This window comes from Schistocerca americana, chromosome 7 (assembly GCF_021461395.2).
Source record: "Schistocerca americana isolate TAMUIC-IGC-003095 chromosome 7, iqSchAmer2.1, whole genome shotgun sequence".
NCBI classification, from domain to species: Eukaryota; Metazoa; Arthropoda; class Insecta; order Orthoptera; family Acrididae; genus Schistocerca; species Schistocerca americana.
The window spans coordinates 264,471,572-264,498,233 of NC_060125.1; the positions used below are offsets into that span (position 1 = coordinate 264,471,572).

General features: G+C 42.9%; 1 protein-coding gene across 1 annotated transcript in view; it reads right to left on the reverse strand.

Moving 5' to 3' along the window:
* The window catches only part of LOC124622864 (mucin-3A), a 368,592-nt gene that overhangs the window by 78,827 nt on the left and 263,103 nt on the right, over nt 1-26,662 (reverse strand). Inside the window, exons 7-8 of the mRNA XM_047148658.1 lie at nt 5,815-5,923; nt 5,683-5,733 (exon numbers count right to left, since the gene is read on the reverse strand). Coding sequence (XP_047004614.1) covers nt 5,683-5,733; nt 5,815-5,923 — 160 coding nt within the window. The remainder of the gene's footprint in view (nt 1-5,682; nt 5,734-5,814; nt 5,924-26,662) is intronic.

Here is a 26,662-nt window from a genome sequence, read left to right on the forward strand (position 1 = left end):
TCGTACTCACAATAACGAATTGCTTTATCTCTTTTGCGTTATAAAATGCTATGAATATAGCCAGAGCTCAGCAATTTTTTTCTCTTTGCTACTTTTCTTTCTTTTAAAAGAGTCAAATTGACTAAATTTCTTTTGCACCTGTTTACAATCACTTTATCAGTTATTACATGTTTAACAGTTTCCCTCATTTTCTTTTATCAATACGTTCACAGTGTTGTTTCAGCTACATATCTGATACAGGTAGTTAGCGTTTCCGGGCACTACATTTCCATGTCATCATCGACATATTTGCTACACGACACGCAACATGCCCCATTGGCAATGTTCACCTTGCGTCTTATCATATTTGCATTACTTCATACATTCGTTGTATCGTTACGCACAAATGATCATTTATCCAGTAGCATTTTCCCTAAATTTTATTTTTTTTCCTCATTCCTGTGGCATATTTTTACGTTACTGAACTGCGGAAGTCGTCAGTGTTTTGGCGGCCTGCTACATTTACATATATCGCGTATTTATCCAGCTGTAGCAAAGATTTCGGGAACTCTTGCTGGCAGTTAGCTGCAAAGTTTAACTGTTAAGTGTAAACCCTTGAACTGACTATCGTTCTTGCAGCCTCAGTTCTATCATAGACATAGTCAGCTCAATCATCGATTAAGTATTTTCACAAATAATCTTCTATTCTTGCCGTCAGTTGCTCTGTCTCCAAGTTTATCACCCACATATAAATGTTCATGATCGTTTCAGCACTAAAAATTCCGATGATAACAGGAGCAGACTTGATTAATGTTACATTGCACATGCACTTATTAATTATTTCCGTGTAGTTCAGGAACAGTGCTAAATGGCAAGAAAAAATATCAAGCACCTTATCAGTATATTATAAATTGCATTTCTTCATTATGTTTTCCTCTAGTTACTGATATTTAGTTTCTTTGCAAATATTTCATATTCTTAAACATTGTCACGATACTAATTAAGCAACATTCAAGGGTAGGCTTTGGTCAGCATTCATCTTCCATAATACTTTCATTCGCATTGCTGAATTTTATTATGTAAGGGGAAACAATTTACATTCTCAAGGAGAGTCATTATTATGTATACATAAGTTCTGGGATAACATATTACGCTTTTCCTCTCTTAAGGCGAATTAAATCCCCAATTCAAGGCGCTTACGCTTTGGTTACTACACAACAGTACTTCAGAACAATGCGTAACAGGCTTTAAGAATAAAAGAGCTATGAAAATGATAATGTAATTGTATGGCGCTGCGTGACGTTCGCTGTCGCTTCTTGTTAGACCTTGGCTTTCGCAGAAAGTCACTCGTCGTTCTCGCGTTTGAAACTCGGGTTTCACCTTCAAGTCGTCATTTAGTCACGGTTTTCTGTTTTTTTTTTTTTCTTCGTCTATGAATGCATGCAGGAAATTTTTCGTGACTGTTACTTGGATGGCGCGATGGTGATGACATGCGATAGCCCTCTCCCAAGCGCTGCGCATTCTGCACAATTTACTGGCAGCCATTTACTTACGGTGTGAAAGCTGCGGTGTCCTGTCCGCTGGGAGGCGATTTACATACCGTTGCTCATGCTGTTACTTCACAAAAACCATGGTGGTAGGAGTTGAACGATGATTCAAGCACGGGCATGCATATCTAGATAGCTTATCTCTAAAACCTCCTTACGTCCAGCGTCGAAGCACCAAACTTTTTAAATTACGTTGAGATCAACAGCGTTATGCCGCTAAAGTTTCATCAGCGTTAAAATTTTAAAATAACTTCTTAATATATGCTAAGGCAGTAGCTGCAGCATTGCATAATCATCCATCTTAATTTAAACCAAAGTACAATTTTAGTGTGTGCCATTAGCAGATTGACAAATGTACCAGCAGCCATTACTCTCAATTTGTTACTTAGTACTAATTTTACCAGATAAAAGTCTTCCTATAAGTTACCGAAATGTGTTAATTAAGAAAACGCTTAGTTTACAATCATATCTGAATGCATATTTATAATATAAGATCGATAATTTCGTAAATCTTTATTTCTGAAATTATATGTATTGCAACTCTCATCTATCAAATCACAGATTTTGACGCATCCCTGAAATAATATTTCTGTACGTTTACTACAAGACATTCAAACATTTCAACTGGAATGTAATTAGTGTCGTGTACGTAGAGTGCTTTAAGAGGATATGCATACACAATTAAGAAGTTAAAAATCCTACAAATGTCTGCTCCATTCGTAACGGTTTCCAAGATAAAATTATTTGAAATTTACATAATGGATTTTCAATGCTCACGTCACAGAATGCATTACTAGGATATATAGAGAATACATTTGTACCAGGATGGAGTTACTGAACGTGCCTTACAATCAGTAACACATTACCCCCGTGAAACACGTACTGGGCTTTGGATCTGTTGGGCCAGTGATTTTGTACTAGTTTATCGTCTGTGAGGTCGTTTCTAGCAAGACGTCTGCACTCAAATATAGGAGACAACGGATGAATTTCTCACTGACTAAATGAACTTGCGCATGTTTATGAATGGTACAGGAACCATATACATTTAGTCATGCAGTATCTTTCTACACGAGGAACAAAATGCACTGGCGTTCATTTTCGAACCTTAGCTCTACTGCGAAACTGGAATGGAAACAGAACTCTCAATGATTTGTTAATTCACTGGTATCTCTATTGTGTCAATGCCTGACTCTGCGGGCAAAGTCACGACGATTGAAGAATATTTTTATGCTTTCATTTCTGAATAGGCTACATCACGTCCTAAACTTGAAAGCTAAATGCCGTTTCTAAGACATCGTGTATGTTTTATCACTCTGTAAATATTAAGAGATAAAATGACGATGACCTACGTTTTGGATATATTGCCCATGTGTATTCTATGTCGTGTGACAAAACATTTCCAAACTCGTATTATACACGACATAGGCAGACCAGTGACAGAACGTTCGTATGCCTGAAGATCGATGGATTTGATTATTGGAAGTAACACAGCCACCAGCCCCTTTTTATATGCTTTAGCTGCAACTGCCCTGTGCAAAATAACAATTCTTTTAGCTCCAATACTTCCCGAGTAATGTATTTACGTTCAATTAATAATTCGGCTCAATTACTTTTGTTCTGTAACTTGCAGCTCCTTTTTATATATACACAACTCAAATACTTTTATTCCCTAAAGCAATAATGCAGAGATGTAGTGGCGACGTGACCGAGTTTGTTCCTACCGGAAATTACATGTAAACACGCAAACATACAAGTAATTCGGTCACATGATGAATACTGAGTTACGTCATTGCTTCGGTGAACCTAAAAGGGATTGTGCTACCCTTATAAAGGCGGAAAAAGGAGCTAATAGCTGCATAACTAAAATAAGTACAGCAAAGTAATATTTAAACAAACATATAATACACGGGAAATACTCAATATAAACGAATTTTTACTTTGCTCTTGGCATTCGGTACCTGTACAACACATACTTCCACATTTTCATTGAACATTCTGGCGGCTACACGGGTTACTAATGTATCAGCATTACACATTTACAACAGTTTTATCTCGTTCTTGTAGCTCTTGTACACTACTGGCCATTAAAATTGCTACACCAAGGAGAAATGCAGATGATAAACGGGTATTCGGTGGACAAATATATTATACTAGAACTGACATGTGATTACAGTTTCACGCAATTTAGGTGCATAGATCCTGAGAAATCAGTACCCAGAACAACCACCTCTGGCCGTAATAACGGCCTTGATACACCTGGGTATTGAGGATGGCGTGTGCAGGTACAGCTGCCCATGCAGCTTCAACACGATACCACAGTTCACCAGGAGTAGTGACTGGCGTATTGTGACGAGCCAGTTGCTCGGCCACCATTGACCAGACATTTTCAATTAGTGAGATATCTGGAGATCGTACTGGCCAGGGCAGCAGTCGAACATTTCCTGTATCCAGAAAGCCCCGTACAGTACCTGCAACATGCGGTCGTGCATTATCCTGCTGAAATGTAGAGTTTCACTGGCATCAAATGGAGGGTAGAGCCACGGATCGTAACACATCTGAAATGTAACGTTCACTGTTCACAGTGCCGTCAATGGGAACAAGAGGTGATCCAGACGAGTAACCAATGGCACCCCATACCATCACGCCGGATGATACGCCAGTATGGCGATGACGAATACACGATTCCAATGTGCGTTCACAGCGACGTCACCAAACACGGATGCGACCATCATGATGCTGTAAACAGAACCTGGATTCATCCTAAAAAATGACGTTTTACCATTCGTGCACCCAGTTTCGTTGTTGAGTACACCATCGCAGGCGCTGCTGTCTGTGATGCAGCGTCAAGGGTAACTGCAGCCATGGTCTCCAAGGTGATAGTCCATGCTCCTGCAAACGTCGTCGAACTCTTCGTGCATATAGTTGTTGTCTTGCAAACGTCCCCATCTGTTGACTCGGGGATCGAGACGTGACTGCACGATCCGTTACAGCCATGCGGATAAAATGCCTGACATCTCGACTGCTAATGATACGAGGCCATTGGGATCCAGCACGGAGTTCCGTATTACCCTCCTGAACCCACCGATTCCATATTCCGCTAACAGTCATTGGATCTCGACCAACGCGAGCAGCAATGTAGCGATACGATAAACTGCAATCGCGATAGCCTACAATCCGACCTTTATCGAAGTCGGAAACGTGATGGTACGCATTTCTCCTCCTTACACGAGGCATCACAACAACGTTTCACAAGGCAACGCCAATCAACTGCTGTTTGTGTATGAGAAATCGGTTGGAAAATTTCCTCCCGTCAGCACGTTGTAGGTGTCGCCACCGGCGCCAACCTTGTGTGAATGCTCTGAAAAGCTAATCATTTGTATATCGCAGCATCTTCCTCCTGTCGGTTAAATTTCGCGTCTGTAGCATGTCATCTTCGTGGTGTAGCAATTTTAATGGCCAGTAGTGTAATTTTAAACAAACATATAATACACGGGAAATATGGAATATAAATGAATTTTTACTTTGGTCTTGGCATTCGGTACCTGTACAACACATACATCCACATTTGCATTGAACATTCTGGCTTTTACACGGGTGATTAATGTATCAGCATTTCACATTTACAACGGTTTATCTCGCTCTGGTATTAACCCGTGATCTTTCAATGTAAATCACCTAGAAATGTTACCTAGACAAATGTATTCCCTAAATTTCATTACTGTACATTAATTATTTTTTTGCAGTTATCGCTTTTCCCATCAGTGTAGGAACAGTGCAACCTGCAGGCTTAGCCTGGTGCCTGCACGTTCAGGAATGCACTTCAGACGGCGTTTCCATTTTTTTGTCCGTCCCTCTGTGCCTTGCTGAAAACATTACGTCTATGGAGCACTAACAACAGAAAACAAAATATTAAATGTCGACAGTGGAATGATAGGTTTAATTTGACACTGTCATATCTGGCCTTTCGCTACAATGCTCAGAGCTGCCAAACGTCATTTGGCCCTATAAGCAGATATTACCTGCTGACTACCGCATGTTTCATGAGGCTGTTATAGTCTCTACACGATGGCGAGTGAGGTGTGGCTGTTGACTCCTGGTCGCAAACCAGTTGCGTGACCTAACGGAATGCATAACAACGGGAATGCTGGCAACGTACCTGGATCCTGGCCTTGTAGCCGGAGCCGCCGGAGGTCCTGCGCGTGGGCGGCTCGGGGGCGGCGGTGGGGGCGGGCTGCGGCTGCGCGGCGGCGCTTGACGGCCGGAAGCGGCGCGTGTTGGGGGCGGCGGCCGCCCCCGCGTCGCGGTTCTGCCCGCGGCGCCCCGCCGCCACTGTGCTGGTCTCGTGGACCACCGACACGGTCGACACCTCGGGCCTCGAGTAGCGGCTGTTACCCGACCTGGGGAGCAGCAGCAGACACGGCACACTCAGTGACGTACACCTAGCGGCACAGTACACCAGCGTCAAGATTAGCCTAATAGGAAAAATTTATGAGGACGGCACCACTCCTCTGGATAGAAATAGCGGTTATCACTGAAACACCAGTTTGCGGCTATACGGTTTTTGCAACGCCAGTTTAAACTGAGCGTCAAAACCACTAAAAATAACCTATTCCAGAGAAAAACTATTTTCGGTTTTGTATTATATATATCAAATGTAAAATTATATAGGCAAAAAATGAAAAAAAAATCTTATTCCGTTCACCTTCGCTGCTTTTCGCAAAGAATGTTAAGTCGTGAATGCTACCAAAAATAAATAAATAAATAAATAAAAAGAAAAAACGTCAGCAGCATTCTCCTACTGATTCTATCTTTTTTTTTCTCTGCTCAAAAATCATGTTGTAATTCAGGATAATACCACTATTTGGGCATTACGAAAAGTTAGTGGTAAATAAGTGAAACATGGACGACAAATAGTTTAGACAAGAAGAGAATAGAAGCTTTCGAAATGTGGTGCTACAGAAGAATGCTGAAGATTAGATGGGTAGATCACATAACTAATGATGAGGTATTGAATAGAATTGGGGAAAAGAGGAGCTTGTGGCACAACTTGACGAGAAGAAGGGACCGGTTGGTAGGATATGTTCTGAGGCATCAAGGGATCACAAATTTAGCATTGGAGGGCAGCGTGGAGGGTAAAAATCGTAGAGGAAGACCAAGAGATGAATACACTAAGCAGATTCAGAAGGATATAGGCTGCAGTAGGTACTGGGAGATGAAGCAGCTTGCGCAGGATAGAGTAGCATGGAGAGCTGCATCAAACCAGTCTCAGGACTGAAGACCACAACAACAACAACAGTGGTAAATGGTGAAAACTGAGACTGAAGAACTCTATTTCCCCCATTGATTTCCCCGTTTTCAAAAGCTATCAGCATATAACTGCATATTATCTAGACAAAAGCAACAGATTAGCTACTTTCTGTTTTTTACCGTAAACTCAGAAATAATTCAAAATGGTTCAAATGGCTCTGAGCACTACGGGACTTAACATCTGAGGTCATCATTTCCCTAGAACATAGAACTACTTAAACCTAACTAACCTAAGGACATCACACACATCGGCCGGCCAGAGTGGCCGAGCGGTTCTAGGCACTACAGTCTGGAACCGCGCGACCGCTACGGCCGCAGGTTCGAATCCTGCCTCGGGCATGGATGTGTGTGATGTCCTTAAGTTAGTTAGGTTTAAGTAGTTCTAAGTTCTAGGGGACTGATTTCCTCAGAAGTTAAGTCCCATAGTGCTCAGAGCCATTTGAACCATTTGAACATCACACAGATCCATGCCCGAGGCAGGATTCGAACCTGCGACCGTAGCGGTCGCGCGGGTCCAGACTGAAGCACCTAGAACCGCTCGGCCACTTTGGCCGGCTCAGAAATAATTGTTGAGTTTTAAATTTTGTCCTTTACGATGTCCAAAGTTCGTTAGGGATCTCCGTTCCTAATCTTTTAAAGCAAATGGAACATTGTGCTTCACTGACACCTTTCTTTCTTTCTTCCTTTCTTTCGCTTACGCCATAGTTCCGCAGAGATCACAGGGTCGGCGTGGCTACAACGGATTTGGCAGTGTTAATGTTAGGGATGGCCGGATGTGTACTTGATTGACACCGCACTTTGTAAAATACTTCCAGGCAAGGGATGGTGCCCTTTTGTTATGCAGCTAATGCCCGACGACAACAGCGAGAAACCAACATATGCACAAACTGGGGCAAATCTCGCACACTGCATGTATACGCGTACCATCCTGCAGGTCACGACAATTGCTATCAGGTATGTTCTTCACTCTGCAATTCTGCACCAGTTTTTATGCCATGTGTTTATCAAGCCTTTCTGCTGGAATCTCTACTAAAATAGCTCACTTTCTGTAATAACGCATTATTTCAAAGCCATGGAAATCAAAAGAATAAAAGTAACCGGTTTTTTGAAAAAAAGGTTTATACAAAAATCAAAAATTTTAGCACTGCTGCTATTACTAATTGATATTTCGTTTTTTTTACCCGGTTATTAGTAAAAAATAAGAAGAACACGCCTTTCATAACCGAGGCCAAACAAATACCGAAAAATACCGGTTATTCAGAACCTAAATACCGGTATTGCTCTTAAATGGTAGGTTTTTCGGAACCATACCTCTGCTTTGTCCCACGAAAGCATCAAAATGGCGGACACAAACCACTCGCGGAAATACATAATGCATAAAATACGAGCTGTTACAAGAATTTTACTTACTCTAGTAACATCTACATCAAACTCTAACTTTCCGAACTATGCTAGACCTAGGACTAAACTGTTTGTTCACTCTGTTCAGTAGCTGAGAATGAGAGCCCCTAGTGACTTGCAACCAGCTTCACACATAATTTTAAAACCTTTATGAAATTTTTCTCTCCGACAACTCTCAGAAAGTGACTAAAGGAAAAACATTTATCGCTTACTACACTTTCGCTGTTAGTTCAGTGAAACTGCCGCATCAAATATGACATTTTAATTTATTACTTCATTATTATTACATCTATGAGCAATACATTTTCCGAACAGTATTCTCGTATACCACTGAATCCATTTGCAAAAATTAATCATTGTACGACACACAGTTTAGGAAATATGATGTCATAAATAACTAGCTGCGAACGCTACTGTAGGGCGAAATTCACTAGAGATGCAGGTGAGACATGTGTAAAAATACGTGTAAAATATGTTAAATACGAGGGGCGTTCAGAAAGTAAGCTCCGATCGGTCGCGAAATGGAAACGACTATGAAAATCCGATAAAGCTTTGCACAGATGTGTTGGGTAGTGTCTCTAGTATAACCCCAGTTAGCATCACGTCGCTCTTCTCATTTCTAAGCTCGCAGTGAGGGCGTAAAGATGTCTAGAAAATAGTGTCTGCCGCCAAGTACGAGGGCCTGGTGAGAAATTTCGCCTGAAGCTATGCAGCTAACATTACATAACTGTCGTGCTGTTTCTTCTTCAAGACAATTTTCAGCCGCATTTTGCAGGGGCAATGAAGATGCTCCTGCATCGTTTTCAGATGGAAATGTGAGATTACCCACAATACAGTCCGCAATTGTCTCCCCCTGAGTTTCATCTCTGGTCACATGAACCGCTGTCTTTGAAGACAACATTTTGACACTGACAACGAGCTGTAGGCCAGCGTGGAGAATCGGCGGAAAGCACTGGCAGGTGCCTTCTATGATGAGGCTATTGAAAAGTTGGTACAACGCTATGACAAAAGTCTAAGTCAGAACGGCGACTACGTAGAGAAGTAGCTGAAAGGTGTAGCTAATTGTTACAAGTAAAACATTTCTGATGTTCACTGTGGTTTCAATTTGGCAATCAATCGGAGCTTACTTTCTGAACAGGCCTCGTATATGTGAAATATTTGTGAAATTTGAATGCTCGAGCAAAGCAACAGGTAAAAAGCTCCTCTTGTACCCCAGGATCTATTTCAACCAAACTTGGTGCCCATGTTAGTTCGTATCTGGAAAGAAATACTATGGGGATAAGAACCAGCAACCTCCTATTGATGTGGAGGTAACAACACCGAAAGAGAAGGGGGTTGGAAGAGATGAACAGAGGTAGATAGGAGGAGGAGGTGGACAGTGAAAAGGGGAGGGGTAAATAGACGGAAAGGGAAGACGAGCACAAGGACAGAGAGAGGGGAGAGGGGAGAGGGGAGAGGAGGAAATGGACAGAGAAAGAGGTGGAGATGGGCCGACAAATCGGAGGAGATGGATAGAGACAGATGGAGATTGACAAAGGTAGGGGAGAAGAGCAGATGGGAGGAGGAAGCGAGAGGATGAGACGGACATTGAGGGGATGAGGAGGAGATGGACTTAGAGAGAGTGAGATGGTAGGAGGAGACGGACAGAGGAGGAAAAGGAGATCGATAGAGAAAGGGAGAGGGGCAAATGTACAGAGGGAGAGGGTCGAGTATATGGTCCAGAAGGGAGTGCGGGGGAGCTCGACAGAGAGTGGGGAAGGAAGACTTGGACTAACAGACGACTGGAATAAATACATAGCCAGGCAACGCCAGGTACTCAGATAGCTGAATATGGAAGTTTCTTAAACATTATGGAGGATATAAATCCACGTACGGCGACTCTGAAGTTGGGATACCATGGTTTCCCTGAATCACTACTCTGGAATGCTGTCGCGATTTATAGTCTAGTTATAGGGACTTCCTTTCTCAGTTCTTCTCCAACTGTGTCAATTTTAAATGGCCCTGATGTTCAATTAACGTTACGTGCATATCTTCCTGCCAATCAGTCCTTAAGGAATGAAGATCTCGATTCTCCCCCGGTCTTTGTTTGAATCTACAAGAATTCGATTCATTAGCTTTATGAGAGAGTTATTTTAATCGCATGATTTTTTCTAAACATTATTGTCCAGTATTGTTACAGAACGTCAGATATTTCATTCTCAATGTTGTTGCGCTACATAAAGACCCGGGAAATTAACATTAAGCGTCTCACTTTTTCAATCTTTTTCGATTCTTGTACCACGTAATGTGTAAACGAAAACATCGTTTATATCAATCTGCGAAAAAAAAGAATGGGTTATTGACGGATAATGACATTTCACAAGCGAAGTGACAGGAAATATGGCTAACGATCATTAATTTTGCGCAGTAGCGCATGAAATGATACCGCGCACCAATTTCATGGTCGTCTGCTTTTGAGTGAACCAAATCTGGAAACACATTTGCTACTCGACGTCAACCGGAAACATTGCACGTTATTTTGATTTTTCAGCGTATTTAGTTCCACGTTCTTGTGTTACAGGCGTCGTCATATTTTTGTGCTGTACAAGGCAAGAGCTATTTTGGCGTATTGGTGCAATTTTCTTTCTGTTTGTCCCTACCCATCAGCGTTCTACATTTACGATGGCATTGTAATCCTCTTAGTGACGGCAGAGTGCTTCGAAGATCACCTGACAGAAGGGATACTGCATATAGAAGGGATTGAAAAATGAAAGTAAATGAAAACAAAGAAAGACAGATGAGGTGCAGTCGATTAAAATCATGTGATGCAAAAGTAGTAGGCGACTTTGCTACAACAAAGAAAAATAACTGACAATCGTTAAAGCAAAGTAAATACAAGATAGAGAGGGGCGATGTTAATAAATGCTTATTTTAAAATGAGATGTATGCCTAAATTAACCTCGAAACAAAATTGTTTGGAAGTCTTGAATGAAAGTGTTGGAATGTGGTGCAGTCTCGTATAAGGTAAACTGTGCAGCCAAGACAAGGGTAGCGGTTTTGCGATGTGGTGCTACAGTTGAAAGTTTAATGTTAGATGAGTAGACATGGTAACGAATGAAGAGCTGGTACATCGAATTGGAGATCAGATCTTCAAGGGACAACATGACCATAAGGAAGGATATAATAGTACACCCTGAGGCATCAAGGAATAGTTAAACTGGTAACTAGGGGTGGTAAAAAGGGAGACGGGGAGATTGCAACCAAATTCAAATTGATGTTGAATACACTGGTTATGCAGATTTGAAAAGACTTGTACAGCGCTCACTGTGAAGATAAAATGCATGAAATCAGCCTTAGAAATGGTATCAATATCAACGAAATCGTCGAGTTTACCTGTGTTACTGTATTATACGTGATACTTCACTTAACAGAACGCAGGGAACGAGAAATTACAATCAAGTGGAAATTTCGGAACAGTAGACTACTGGAGAGATGTAGAATGTCACTCAGACCCGGCCGGGGTGGCCAAGCGGTTAAAGGCGCTACAGTCTGGAACCGTGCGACCGTTACGGTCGCAGGTTCGAATCCTGCCTCGGGCATGGATGTGTGTGATGTCCTTAGGTTAGTTAGGTTTAAGTAGTTCGAAGTTGTAGGGGACTGATGACCTTAGAAGTTAAGTCCCATAGTGCTCAGAGCCCTTTGAACAATTTTTTTTCACTCAGCAGAGACGAAAATAAGGAAATAAAAAGAAGAAAACTGTAGAGCTTTCATAATCATGAAATTTATTTACCCTTGGTAACCTTCACTCACGGGATCAAATTCAAAGGTTGCTCAAGAAGTTTTATTGATTCTGCCAGACTCTAATTTCTAAAGGAGCTTTTTCCAAGTTCTGTGTAACCCGAGATGGAAAGTACCTTTCTTGAACCTAAGAACCGTATGTCTGACACATGTATTGCCAGACACTATCAACGCAGACATCGAGTTATCTTCTTCTTATGGGTACCTCTCGTCGCCGACTTCTCATTTCCGTACATGCTTCCCTTTCGCAAAACTGTTTTGTCATCTATTGCCATTCTGCATATTATGTCCTCTCTACTTGGCTCATCGTTGATTGTTTTGGCACTCAAAGAGCAAACTTTATCTACTACTTACTGTCTCTCATTTCCTAATCCGTCCTCGCCGCCCCCGCCCCTCCCCCCTCCAGCACACGTCGGTACCGCCTGAGTTCACTCCATTCCACTTGCATGGACCGCACCTCCGATATGGACGCCAGGTGAAGGCCACACGCATCGCCGCCACATATCGGAATTTCATGAAACTATAGGGGCTGAAGTGAGAATATTCCGCAATGTCCAAAGCAAAATTCTGAATTTTTTTTTCATCCGAAACTGACCGAGGAAGAAAAACGTGTTTCATTACTTACAGAACGCTTTTCGTAAATGGCACTGCCGATGGATAAATGGGAACGGCTACACAGTTTCGTTTTTGCTCTCCTAGCGGCGTGCTACGGTATTAAGGCTACGGGAATGTCAATATGTGCTAGGACTGCAGTATTTTCTTGCAGACGAACAAAACAGTGATAATTATTGTGTAACTTTATTTTTTTTAGAATTTATGACAAACCCCTCGTACAATGTCAGTAGTCTAAGGACTCCAAGAGACGAGCTTTGAAAAGTAGGCTTTTTCCATCAGTGTGTTCAAATGGCTCTGAGCACTATGGGACTTAACATCTGAGGTCATCAGTTCCCTAGAACTTAGAACTACTTAAACCTAACTTACCTAAGGACATCACACACATCCATGCCCGAGGCAGGATTCGAACCTGCGACCGCAGCAGCAGCGCGGTTCCGGACTGAACGCAAACACCAATCTAGTATGACCGGAGGGAGTAAGAAAAAGTGCCTACTCTTTTGGAGATATTTACGATTCGTCTGTTCATTATTCTTACTGCGTTTTTGCAGAAGGAAGTATCGGACGTATTGTCCTAAGTTCCATATACGTCGGAGCAATAGTTTTACCCGGTAGTGGCACCCTCAGCGTTTCTGTGAAATCATATAGCCATTCACCTTTCTCATAAATGTTATTGCACAAATGCAGTATTTCAGCCTTTCCTTGGCTTAAATCTTTAACGAGTTCACTGGGAATCCCATCTCTTCCTGCTTTTCTGCAATTTCGAACCCTCGACCATAGCGGTCGCGTGGTTCCAGACCGAAGCGCCTAGAACCGCTCGGCCACACAGGCCGGCTTTCAGTGTGTTCACAATGTTTTATGCAACGCCTACATGCGAAAAGACATTAATCTACGATTGACTGTACAGTCGCCGTGACGCCTCCTCATCCCTGCAGCGAGTGGCGGAACAAGCCTGGAAGCCCACCTCGTCCGAGGTGCTGACGGGTACGAAATAATAGGTGGCTCCCCGGCCGGCTTGCGCTCGTGCGCTGACGTCACGCGGGCGCGACCCACGCTCTGCCGGCGCTAGCTGGCGCCGGTCCCGGCCGGCCGCCCACCGATTGATTAATGTCCAGCGCGTGCCGGCCGCCCCCGTCATCAATTACTACGCGGGGCTCCAGTTTGTTTATTTAGCTTCCGCGAAGGGCGCGGGCGGGGATATGCGCGCCTACTTGCCACCGGGCGGCAGCTCCGGTGAGCGATCGGATTACGTTACGCTGGCGGCGCGCAAAACGGACCGCGCACGCGTGTAATTGTGCGAAGCCGCCTCAAATGCCGGAGCCGAGTCTCAAACGCCGCGCAGTTCCCCCTACGTATTTGGTGTCCGTTCAGTATCGGGTGGCGAGTAATTTGCCTGGGTGCCTCTCACCGTTGGTAGGCTCACGTAGTCATTAATCTGCATCTGTGTAATGACTGGACGTGCGGAATATCAGTGTATCACCAAAAACTGTAGCGCTACTCGCCTGGCTCGCTAATACGAGTATTTCCATCTGACACCGTTTCTGTAACATGCACACCCGTCAGCACACGATCTTTTGCAACAATTCCAATTCCAAGGACAGCTGGTGTTGACGGACGCGAATATTGTCAAATCATCGGTTAAAAGATCATAGATCTTACAGATATCCACCTTGATCAAAACTCACTTTTAGCTTTTCTCTTCCCGACGTGTTTTGCTGAAGTTTCAGCTTCATCAGTGAGTTGTTACTTTCTGTATATTAAACAGGAGATATGCTGATAATCGGGTCTACTGCCTGATGTTTGTGTCGCTCTGGTACAATATTTCCGCCACGTAACTCGTTGCCTTCTTCAGGTGCTACCTGAGACTGTCCCAGAGCGACACAAACATCCGGCAGTAGACCCGATTATTCCACATGTCGACGTCTCGCCGGGAAAGCCTGAAGAGTTACAGGAGAAATACTGTTTACTACATGTAAACATAAAAATTTGAGTTTTTAAGACAGTATTTTCAAATCTGAGGAACAAATAAAGTTTTTTGCATGTATCTTGTTACCAAACGCTGTGGATTTCGTGGTTTTGTATGACTGTTTTTACACTGGTCTTCTTTCACAGTTTGTCATTTGCACCCATATAGAACTTAATGTAGAAAAGTTATTTACAACTGGGAATGATAACTTTGCGCGTAACGTTAATCATTCTGTGTCGAAGATATTTTGTTTGTGTATATGTGTGTTTCGCAACTGCTTCACTTCCTTTTTTTTTTATTTCCCTATTATCGTCTCTGGGAAAACAGCACTAGGTATTATGCGGGCAATATATCGTGGTAGTTGTAGATGGGGATTATTTTTAACTGTAGTTGTGTAAGATAGCGGTGAAGATCGGACCAGAACTGTCATTTCCAACCACAGCAAACTGTAGCCACTACAAATATTTGTGTACTCCAACTTGCTTTGTGTTGTGGACTTTTTTTTATAGAAATGAATGAAGAGATAAAGGGATTTGAATGCGACTCTCAACTCAATAAAGGAAATCAACGATCCCTATTGCCGTTATGTCAGTTCTTTTTCGTGAAAGCATAGGGCGTCGACTTAGGATAGCAGCCCTTCGATTGGGACGAGGAGCTTTTGTTTACTGTCGCAGCCGACTACCAGGATGTACGGTCCGCATCATAACTTCCACTGTCGCTGTTGACAAACTATGAAAATGAAAACATAATGGCTGACAGCTGAGCAGTTGAATGTGTTCTGGGAGGCAGTTTATAATCTTTGTGAGATTAACTGCCATTTTGTGTGAGTGAATGAGACAAAGAAGGAGGAGAAAGGGAGGGAGAGAGAGAGAGAGAGAGAGAGAGAGAAAGTGTGCAAGTGTGTGTGTGTGTGTGTGTGTGTGTGTGTGTGTGTGTGTGTGTGTGTGTGTGTGTGTGCGTGCTTGTGTGTTCGTATGCATATCAGAGAGAGAGAGATTGTGTGAAGGAGTAGATGAAAGAAATTAAAAAAGAATATATAAATAAACAAAACCACCACCCACCTGCCTACTCTGTCTATCTCTGTCTCTGTCTCTGTCTCTCTCTCTCTCTCTCTCTCTCTCTCACACACACACACACTCACTCACTCACTCACTCACACACACACACAAACACACACACACACACACACACACACACACACACACACACACACATACACTTCGACACAGAATTATTTAACGTTAGGCCTAACCATAAAATTTCTCCGTTGTAAAATTTCGAAGTACGTAATTTTTATTCATTAAGTTCTATCTGGCTGCAGAAGACAAACAGTGAATGAAAACAAATGCAAAAACGAACGTAAAAGAAGAACATGAAAACCACAACATCTGGTAACAGGGTACATGTACAAAACCTTGTCTGTTCTTCTAGTATTTAAATTCTGTCTTGAAAACTCAAACTGATGTTCATACAAGTACTAAGCAGCATTTTTCCTGCTTAGTAGAATGAAAATTAAAGCTCACTGATTATGTTGAAACTCCAGCGAAACATGTCTGGGAAATAGAAAAAAAGATACAATTGTCCTTTGCTAAAGGTGGATAGATCCCAAAAACAAATCCATTTGTAAGGCATACACGGACAAAAGAGCTTCATCCTCAAGAAAGATGATTAATAAATCGTGGTTGCATAGTATTAACACGAATCATTTAAGCGAGTGGGGTGGAGAGGCGGGTTGCCGCAATAGAAGTGCTTGCGAGAGGACAAGGTTCAAATCCGCAACCGACTATCGAGAATTAAGTTTCCGTTGTTTCCTTAAATTGCTCCAGGATTTGAACGGGTACTTCCAAATCATTGAACGATTCATAGCTTGTGCTCCGTCTTTAATGAACTCGATGTCTCTTGCTTCCTAAAGAAAGAATGGAAAAATTGTAGAAGCCGCTCTCAGGGAAGATGAATTTGGGTTCTGGAGAGAAAAGGAACACGGGAAGCCCTAGACGATAGGTTGAAGAAAGAGAAACTTAAGTTTGCAACATTGGTAGATTCTGAGAAACGTTTTGACAAAGTTGGCTGAAGGTTTTGAGGATACCATGTAAAGATATGGGGAATTAAAGGTTATTTATACTTCTACAGAAACAAGACTGCAGTTATAAGAGTCGATGGACGTAAGAAGAAAGCATTGACCTAGCAGTAAAGGAAAACAAGGAGGAATATGAAAATGTATTAAAGTTAAATATCAACATGCAATATAAGTTTAAGTGTACGAATGTCTTTTCAGCGGTTGGTTACCTGGAGTACAACCTTGTACAGAAGTTAATGTTGGAAATAAACGGTTTTTAGGGTAATACTACAGAACAGTGCTGAAGATTTAGACGAATAGGACGTGTGCAGAACAGGTCAAAACAAGTGAGAAAGCCATAATATTTTATTATCAATCGAGCTTACACTGTTTGTTCAGTACGAGTACCGGAGACGTCGAGAAGATAGAGAGCCTGCATACAGATAGACTGGCCATTGGTGAAGTTGCCCATGATTGGTTGATTAGCTTCGGCTCCATTTTCCTGCCAAACGTCTCTCGTGCTTCCTATGTTCGCCGTGCTTTTGAGTTGAATTGAAGTTCAGAGGACTTTTGGAAACGATTAAAAGGTATTTGAATTATTGTGAGACTTGTTATGCGTTGTGCATGCATGTTCGATTTAGTTGTATGTCATTTTTAGTTCGTAATTAGCGTTTGCGATCTTAAATACGAGTAGAAATAATGAGGCATTTTGTGATGAAGTTGGTAGGCCTACATGTTTGAAGTAAACACGTTAGTAATTGTACAGTATTGTTTCTGACATCTGTAATTCGTTCTGCAGACGTTCGTAAACGATGTAAGGTTGTGCTGCATTTGGTTGTTCCAATAGAGGCGAAGGTGGATTTCGCATGTTATCATTTCCACGCAATGAAGAAAGACGAAAGCAGTGGGCAGCCGCAGTCAACAGGGCTGACATAAATCAAACAGGAGCCTTGTGGAAACCAACGAAGTACTCTTATCTATGCGAAGTAAGTCGTTTTTGCTTTTTACTACATATAAAACAACTTGCAACATACATAGTTAAATTTGGAAACAGACCCGTAAATTGGCTGTGTGAAAATTATTACAACAAATTACTCTAATAAACATAGAATTAAAATGGGATTTCGCCATATAGTCTTGTGCTTTTAATTCGGTGAGTGTGTACTCCACTACTGGCCATTCAAAAGTCCCGCCCGCAGTTTGGCAGAAGAACGGCCGCCGTATCATCCGGTTGGCCACTCTCTCCCTATACAGGCTCTCTAGATAAGATGCTCTACAGCGCCAGACCTGCACCTGGTGGCGAAAATTGGAACTAATTTTTTTCCAGCGTAAATCAGTTCCGCTGCCGTACGATAATTACAGCCCACACTGGATCTTCGTGAGTAGCTCCACTTTAATTACAACCACCCGGTACCGTCGGTCATACAGCTCGGAGACCAGCAGAGTTTGTATGTGGATTTGGCCATACCTTAAACCCCCCTGGCATCCCGCCCTGTGGGGGCGTGTCACGCCGCGCACAGTGGCACGCGCAAGCCTTCCAGGTGGAGCGCCGGGCACGCACGAGCGGCGCGGACTTCCCGAGCGGCGGCGAAAGGTCAGTGCCGGCAGGCCAGCCCCTGGACAGGACAGCGGAGAACCAGTCCGGCGCGCAATTGCCAGGCGCCTAATGCCGCTCCTGCCCTTTCCGTTTCCTTCTCCCTCCCCCTCCCCCCTTTTTTTACCTTCTTTCTCGCTGCGGCCGCACTGTCCTCCCCTTCCTCACTGCCCGCCGTTACGCGTGACGAAAAAGTGAAAAATGTAACGGGGAGCGTGAGAGTACGGGCTCTGGGTGGCTGCCAAGCGGCGCGCCGACAACGGCCGCTGGCCTTGGGCTTGTCTGCCGACCTCAGAGTAATGTTGCGCACGCTTTTGTCTTCACGTGCCTCGACGCGCGACCCGCAGCACCGTCAACGCCCAGCACCAAACGGCCCTCACAGCTCGCTCGACAAGTTACACCAAATGCAACATCTGTCACTAAGGCGCAACATTTTTACATCGTATGCATGGCGCCCTATGTGACCTGCTACGATGTAACCTGTATTACAAAACAACTGTTCCGATACCCCAATACAAAATCAGGTAGCCTATCCAACGGCTTCCAGAGACAACATCAATTCGCTTTTCAAGACTTCATTATAAACAGTGACCAGATTTAAAATTTAGATTGCTGACATAATCAACGAGGGCTACTCTGAAAGTAAGCAACGATCGGTCGCGAAACGGAAACCGCAGTGAAAATCAAAACTGTTTTATTTGCAATAGTTAGTACACCTTCCAGGTACTTCTCTGTATATATACTAAGATGGTATCTGTTCTTTCAGACATGTCCGAAAGAACAGATACCATCGGTGACCATGCAGTTCGTTAGAATAAAATTACAATGAAATGAACACCCTTAGCTGCTTACAGGCGTTGACATACGTCAACGGGGACAGATGAAAATGTATGCCCCGACCGGTACTCGAAACCAGGATCTCCTGCTTACATGTCAGACGCTCTATCCATCTGAGCCACCGAGGATACAGAGGATAGCGCTATCCGCTGTGTCCTCGGTGGCTCAGATGGATAGAACGTCTCATTTAATTAATCTAATTCCCGCAGCATCACCCGAATTAATTCGACTACATTCCATTATCCTCGTTTTGCTTTTCTTGATGTTCATCTGATATTCTCCTTTCAAAACATTGTCCTTTCCGTTCTACTGCTCTTCAAAGTTCCTTGCTGTCTCTGACAGAATTACAATGTCATCGGCGAACCTCGAAGTTTTTATTTCTTCTCCATGGATTTTAACACCTACTCCGAACTTTTCTTTCGTTTCCTTTACTGCTTGCTCAATATACAGATTGAAGAGCAGCGGGGAGAGGCTACAACCCTGTCTCACTCCCTTCCCAACAACTGCTTCACTTTCATGTTCCTCGACTCTTATAACTGTCATCTGGTTTCTGTAAAAATTGTAAATAGCCTTTCGCACCCTGTATTTTACCCCTGCCACTTTCAGAATTTGAAAGAGAGTATTCCAGTCAACATTGTCAAAAGCTTTCTCTAAGTCTACAAATGCTAGAAACGTAGGTTTGCCTTCCCTTAATCTTTCTTCTAAGATAAGTCATAGGATCAGTATTGCCTCGCGTGTTCCAACATTTCTATGGAATCCAAACTGATCTTCCCCGAGGTCGGCTTCTACCAGTTTTTCCATTTGTCTGTAAAGAATTCGCGTTAGTATTTTCTAGCTGTGACTTATTAAACTGATAGTTCGGTAATTTTCACATCTGTCAATACCTGCTTTCTTTGGGATTGGAGCCGGCCGAAGTGGCCGTGCGGTTAAAGGCGCTGCAGTCTGGAACCGCAAGACCACTACGGTCGCAGGCTCGAATCCTGCCTCGGGCATGGATGTTTGTGATGTCCTTAGGTTAGTTAGGTTTAAGTAGTTCTAAGTTCTAGGGGACTAATGACCTCAGCAGTTGAGTCCCATAGTGCTCAGAGCCATTTGAACCATTTTGGGATTGGAATTATTATATTCTTCTTGAAGTCTGAGGGAATTTCGCCTGTCTCATACATCTTGCTCACCAGATGGTAGAGTTTTGTCAGGACTGGCTCTTCCAAGGCCGTCAGAAGTTCTAATGGAATGTTGTCTACTCCCGGGGCCTTGTTTCGACTTAGGTCTTTCAGTGCTCTGTCAAACTCTTCACGCAGTATCATATCTCCCATTTCATCTTCATCTACATCCACTTCCATTTCCATAATATTGTCCTCAAGAACATAGACGTATTTAAATGTACGACATGTAGGGTGAGTACGTTGAGGATATCTTTCGGCCTATAAGTCTCTGCCTCTTACTGAATTTCGTTGGCATTTTCCGTAAACGAGAAGCATATGGAACTGTTCTTTGAAGGAATACATCATTCACATTCGCTTCATTCGATGGTACTAGTCTTACCGTTCCTATTAGTGTTGTATTGCGAAACCGCCGAATGGTGTTTACAAGTCAATGGCACGGTAGATGGATACGCCGTATTCGGCGAATGTTTACTATTTGCACGATCTATAAGAGAGAATTGTCAGAGCATGTGCTTCGATAAGTGCCGAAGTGATACGGAATACCACTCAGTTCATGATAAGAAGACTGCACCACTGCACTGATACCAATGGTCATCACTTCGAACATCTTCTGTAAATGGACGTTCATGCCACCTTTTTGACCTTCGTTGACATTCAAAGACCTTTGGATTCGTCTCGATAGCCGCTATCAGAAATTAAGTACCAAATTATAGCATCCCATTAAAAAAAAGTTGATTTTCATATATCTATCGTGACCCCACCTAACAACAAAAACCTAAAGTCTTATCATGGCCTCCGTTGTCCCATGCGACATTTGTTCCACAAACTCTTCAGCTACTATCATGCTTTCAGAGTTATTCTAGGTGGCGACAGTTAGTGAATCACCCTGTAGGAAGATGTAAGCCCTTTGAAGATGCGACTAATTGTGATTTATTAAAGAAATACGCACGTGGTGGTAACAAAACAAGAATAAACGCTTTAATAGCCTCATTTAGAAGAGACGCACGAAGACAACATTTGCTCATCTACGATTTTTAAACTTCCTCATATGATGATTTTCTGCAGTTCAATGACGGTAACACGCGAAGGATCCTTACGAGACTACGATTTGATGCAAGCTGCTTCACTGAAAACTTTTGAAGAAGGCTGATGATATGCCAATTGCTAGTTCTGAATTGCCAAAGAAGGATATTTCCGACAGGGCGTGCCAGAAAGACTAGACTAGAAGGAAGGAGCTACATGAAGACGAAAATGACCAAATGCATCGTTATGGCCTCCATATGGGTACTTTTCCCGGCGAAAATGTTAATAATTTTTTCTGCGTTTCCTGTAACTTTCATTTTTCGGTTTACAAGAAACATTTTCTGCTGTACCACTGCAGATAGAAAAGCGAAATTTCCTACAGAGTTTCTACATGCTATAAATAACTACCTGTGATTCCAAAAATTCGTCAGAGTGCATTACTGTCAAATTTATTTAAATTTTTGTGTAATAAAATTGCAGTGTATCTACACATAAATTGAAAAACTTGTTGCGATAGTTCTACGTCTCATATTAAAAAGCTGTTATACAGAGTTGTTACTCTAATTACTGAGAATAACCTACCACATTCTGAAAGCGATGAATAAAGTAACCTTTGAGAAAATATTCCTCATGTGGCTGTATGTATTCTAAAAGAATCCTGCAATATCCTGATCAAATTATTTGACATAAAAATTGAAAAAAATCCAGATTGTACCCAGTGATATAACGATAGCATGTACAAAATTTGGTCCAGGTATCTCTAAAAAAGTAAAAGTAACATTAGCTTATATGTACCCACGTATTTTCTCATACGTCCCAATTAAAGTCTCTATTCTCGAAGTATTATAAAAGTCGGAAAACGGGATATATATCTGAAAAATCGCTGTGTTACATTGGCACACGAGTCAGGGCTGCTCCTGGCCCTAGTTAATAACTGCATCGCTAGCTTGCCCTTCCCGAGAGACGTGGCTCTTAGACACCTTATGAGAAGGCTCTGTTTTCCGTGGATGTTATCGTTCCGTAGTAGGTATAATAAACCTCCCCTAACAGAAGTGGGACATATTTGGGGTTGACTGTCATCTATGAACGGTAATACCAAGCACTTACAGTAATTTACTTTGCCGTTACGACGGGAAATGCGCCACTCTTTGTTTGCTGAAGCACCTCGTCCATTATTACCTTTCCAAATAGGATTACGTACGACTCAATGCCTTATACGGGCAGCAGGAAATGAGAGCTCGGTGCTTGTCATGAAACCCTAACCTAGTGGAGTTGAAGAGGGCACATGCTGAAGTGTTCCACAGCAAATGTCGTGACAGCAATGGCCTCCATATTTCAGAGCTCTGAGAAGAGTGTTTCCGGAACTCCCCACGGTGCAAACTGTAGCGGGACCCTGCTCCCTTGCCTCGCCCCCCCCCCCCCCCCCCTACCCCATCGTCGTCGTCGGAACTCGTTTACGGCGGCGGTCATTAAATCTCGACCAGAGCGCATTCAGATCGAGACGCCCGGGATTTACGGTGGAGCCAACAAATTGCAGAGCGGGAAACGTGCAGGAAAGTTTTCTGGGGCTGCGCTCAGTTTTTTATGTCCCTCGTCGTAAAACTGAAATAAGCACTTAGATTAATACTTCTGAAGATCTGCAACTGCAGTTGCAAACGCTTGTCGCTCGGTTGGACAACAGCATTCGGAGAGTATAAAAGGGAAATTTGCATGAACACCGGCGCTAGTTATTGTACTCTTGTCGTTTTATGGACAGAACTGCTGGATGTTCACAACTGGACTTGCTAATATCAAGAATCATCCTACACCCGTCTATTTCGAACTCACGCGTAAAGTGTGGAAGACGGCCACCGGCTGATTCGACGTTGGCGTTTTGCATATAGGCAGCGCCAGTCCGCACCCACCCCTCTAACTGTACTGTTCGCTCACAACATCTGCCAATAAAAACCATACATAAAATGAGTCACTCTCTAGATACATGACACAAATTCTGTGTAGAACCGACTCAATTAGATGAGGGAGAGAGTACACAAGGTTCTCCAGGTATGACGTATTCAGTTGAAGAAGTCCTGGTTGAGGATTAGACTCCATAGAGCGACTGAAGTACAGGGGTACATTGAATTTCTTTTCCCAGTATCTTCTAACTTTAAACGAGAACATTCCTCGACCATCAAAAACCAGGCTACGTAGTGTGACTCCCAGAGGGGTTCCTATTGTTATGTAGTTGCAGCGCCACAGTAAAGTGAAACTTAGATTGATGGAACTCTGTAGCTCATCATTTGTTAACTAAGTAGTTCAAAAATTTGCATAACGATATAAGTGTGTCCTTAAGCAAGTGAGAAACGGGAATTAATTAACTTTATGTATTCAGTACGGAAGTGTTTTTGGGATAAAACAATTTTGTTGTAACACCTCTCATTTTAACTGACGATCCAGCTCCGTTTATTCTGCTTGAAAATGTACTATTGGTTTGGATCGATCTCGAAACGAGCAAAGGTTGTTACTGGGAATGTTTTTCTGAGTAGCACGCTTCCCAAGTACAAGGAGCAATCAAAAAGTTTCCGTTTGCTGGCGATGCTGCAGCGTATATGCATCCTAGCGAGAGCCCGATGTCGGTATATAATCACCGACATGTAGCCAACCGGGTTCTGTGGTCTTCGAACGGAAACTTTTTGATCACGACTTATGCTGAGAATAATTCGGAAAGAGCCAATTTCTGTGTCAGCATGATAAAGTTTATGATTAGGTGACAAATTCAACGGCATCAAAACTGATGGAAATGCTCGATCCTTCTGCTCAAAGCGGTAACCTTGCGCTCTGAAGCAACATCCTTGTGACGAATTACAGTGTCAGCAGCGTTCCACACCAATAGGCAAAACGGCGGCAAGAGTTATTCACTCCGATCCAGGAACATGGAAAACACATTCCGGCTTAGTACAAACCATTTCCAAAGATTAAAGGTGGTAACAGTGCACCAGATACAAATATATCGTCAAGAGTGTCACAGCGAAGTCTGACAAGACTCCTCTGATTCTCCGTATACAAAAACAATCTGGCGGACAGGATGAGCAGCAGTTAGCGACTGTTTCATGGTTCAGACGGTTCAAAGCACTATGGGTTGATTCAAATGGCTCTGAGCACTATGGGACTTAACATCTAAGGTCATCAGTCCCCTAGAACGTAGAACTACTTAAACCTAACTAACCTAAGGACATTACACACATCGATGCCCGAGCCAGGATTCGAACCTGCGGTTCCAGACTGAAGCGCCTAGAACCGCTCGGTCACAAGGTCGGCTGACTGTTTGATGAAGACGTTGTAGTTTACGGGAAAGTGTCGCCTTTGAGTGACTATAGGATGATACAAGATGACTTGGATAGAAATGTATCTGGCGTGATGAATATTAGCTTATCCTGGCTGTAGGAAATTAACTTACAGGAAGACCAATCCTATTATGCTCAAATGCAGTATTACTGGTGTTCTGCATGACAGTCACGTAGATTAATTATCTAGGCGTAAAGCTGAAAAGCGACATGAAATCGAAAGAACACGCTAAGGTTGGTTGTAGGAAAGGCGAACGGTCAGGTTGGTTTATTGGGAGAAATCTGGGAGAGTGTAGCTCATTTGTAGAAGATACTGCGTAGAAGCAGTGCGTACAGAACGCTTACGCGATCCGTTCCTAAGTACTGCTCGGATGTTTGGGATCCCCACGAGGTCGGTTTAAAGGAAGACATCGAAACAGTTTAGAGATGTGTTGCTCAGTTTATCACTATTAGCTTCAATCAGCAAGCGAGTATTACGGAAAAGGTTCGCAAAGTCAAATGCGATCGCCAGTGGGATGGTGACGTACTTTTTGCGAAATGCCATCTATAAAGTTCACAGAACTGTCGAAAAATTTCAGAACGATACTACTGCTGTATGGAAGGAGACAGACAGACTCATTTACCTCGCTCCATTTTGACTGGACCAGGAAAGGTAGTAACATACACTGGTACGTGCCACCCTTCGCTATGCACCATATAATGGCTTGCGAATTATGTACGTAAATGAAAGATGCTTCCACATGCTACAAGCGTAAATGTTGTTGTTTTTGTAGCAAACAGCTATTATACACAGAAGAGTTTAGATCACATATACAGGGTGTCCCACCTGTCACCTCATGTATTTCCGAAACAAAACAAAATGTAAAAAATGAATTGACCAGGGATGCACCTATGACAGGGATCACACAATAGGCAGGAATGAACGATACATAAATATAAACAAAGATCATTTTCAACACAAAGTTAAGTTTTTCTAAATGACGCATCAATGTATTTTATACGGAAAAGAAAACTAGATGTACAGTTAGAGACGGAAGATTTGTTTTCACATTTCTATATCTCAAACCCTCTGAAATTGGCATACTTTAAAGGATGGTAACGGCGCTACTGCTTCTGCCGTAATGCACAGAACCACTGTTGCCTACAGCAGGCTTCAAGACACTGCAGCCATTATTACGACAGAAACTGTGGCACCATTTCCGTTATTTAAAGACTGAGTATTCCAGAAGATATAAGGTTTACAGCAGTGAAACAGAGTCTGCCATCACTAATTCTACCTCCCAACTTTTGGTAGGAAGTGACCTTTTTTTTTTTGTGCGACTGTGCATTCCTGCCTGATATAGAAGCATCTGTGGTAAATTTTTCAGATTTGGTTTCATTTCTGAAATATACTAGACGGTAGAGTTATGTGGGACAACCTGTATACATATGGAGTAATTAATAAATGTATGCAGTCTAGGAAAACTGTAAGAAAATGGTATGTGTGCTCACTGATGTCTTCAAAACTATTTTATCCTGTGTAGTGAAAACAGAAATTTGTTAGTGTACGTTGCAAATACCACTTATTCAGAAGAAGGGATGATAAGTACCGATTGCTGTGGAGGAGAACGAGGAAGGAAGAATGTGAAGGAAACGCAAAGAAGACGCAGTAGTGACGAGGGTGGAACATGATAAAGATTACGAGAGGTACGAAAGATGAGGACGGTCGAAGGCGGAACTGAGCATCTGAATTCCTTCCTTTCAGGGGGAGATATTTTGCTTGTGTAGGCCGCCGGTGACGTCAGCAACGTGGACCCGCTGCGAAGTAATGGCGAGTGGCGAGAAGGCCGTCTTGGCGGAGTCACGCAGCTGCGCATGCGTCGATCAGAATAGCGAGGAGAGGGCGAGGCGGGCTCGTAAATGTCAGAGCCGGCGGACGTCGTCCACATTTCATGGCCGGATGCTGGGGATCGATATCCGTCATTGGTTCACCGACTGAAAACGCTTTGACAGCCTACGGCCCCGTCCCAGCTTCTACGTGGAGCTGCATTCTCTCCGTAATCTCATCGACCAACCAGAGATATCTATTTTTGTAGGT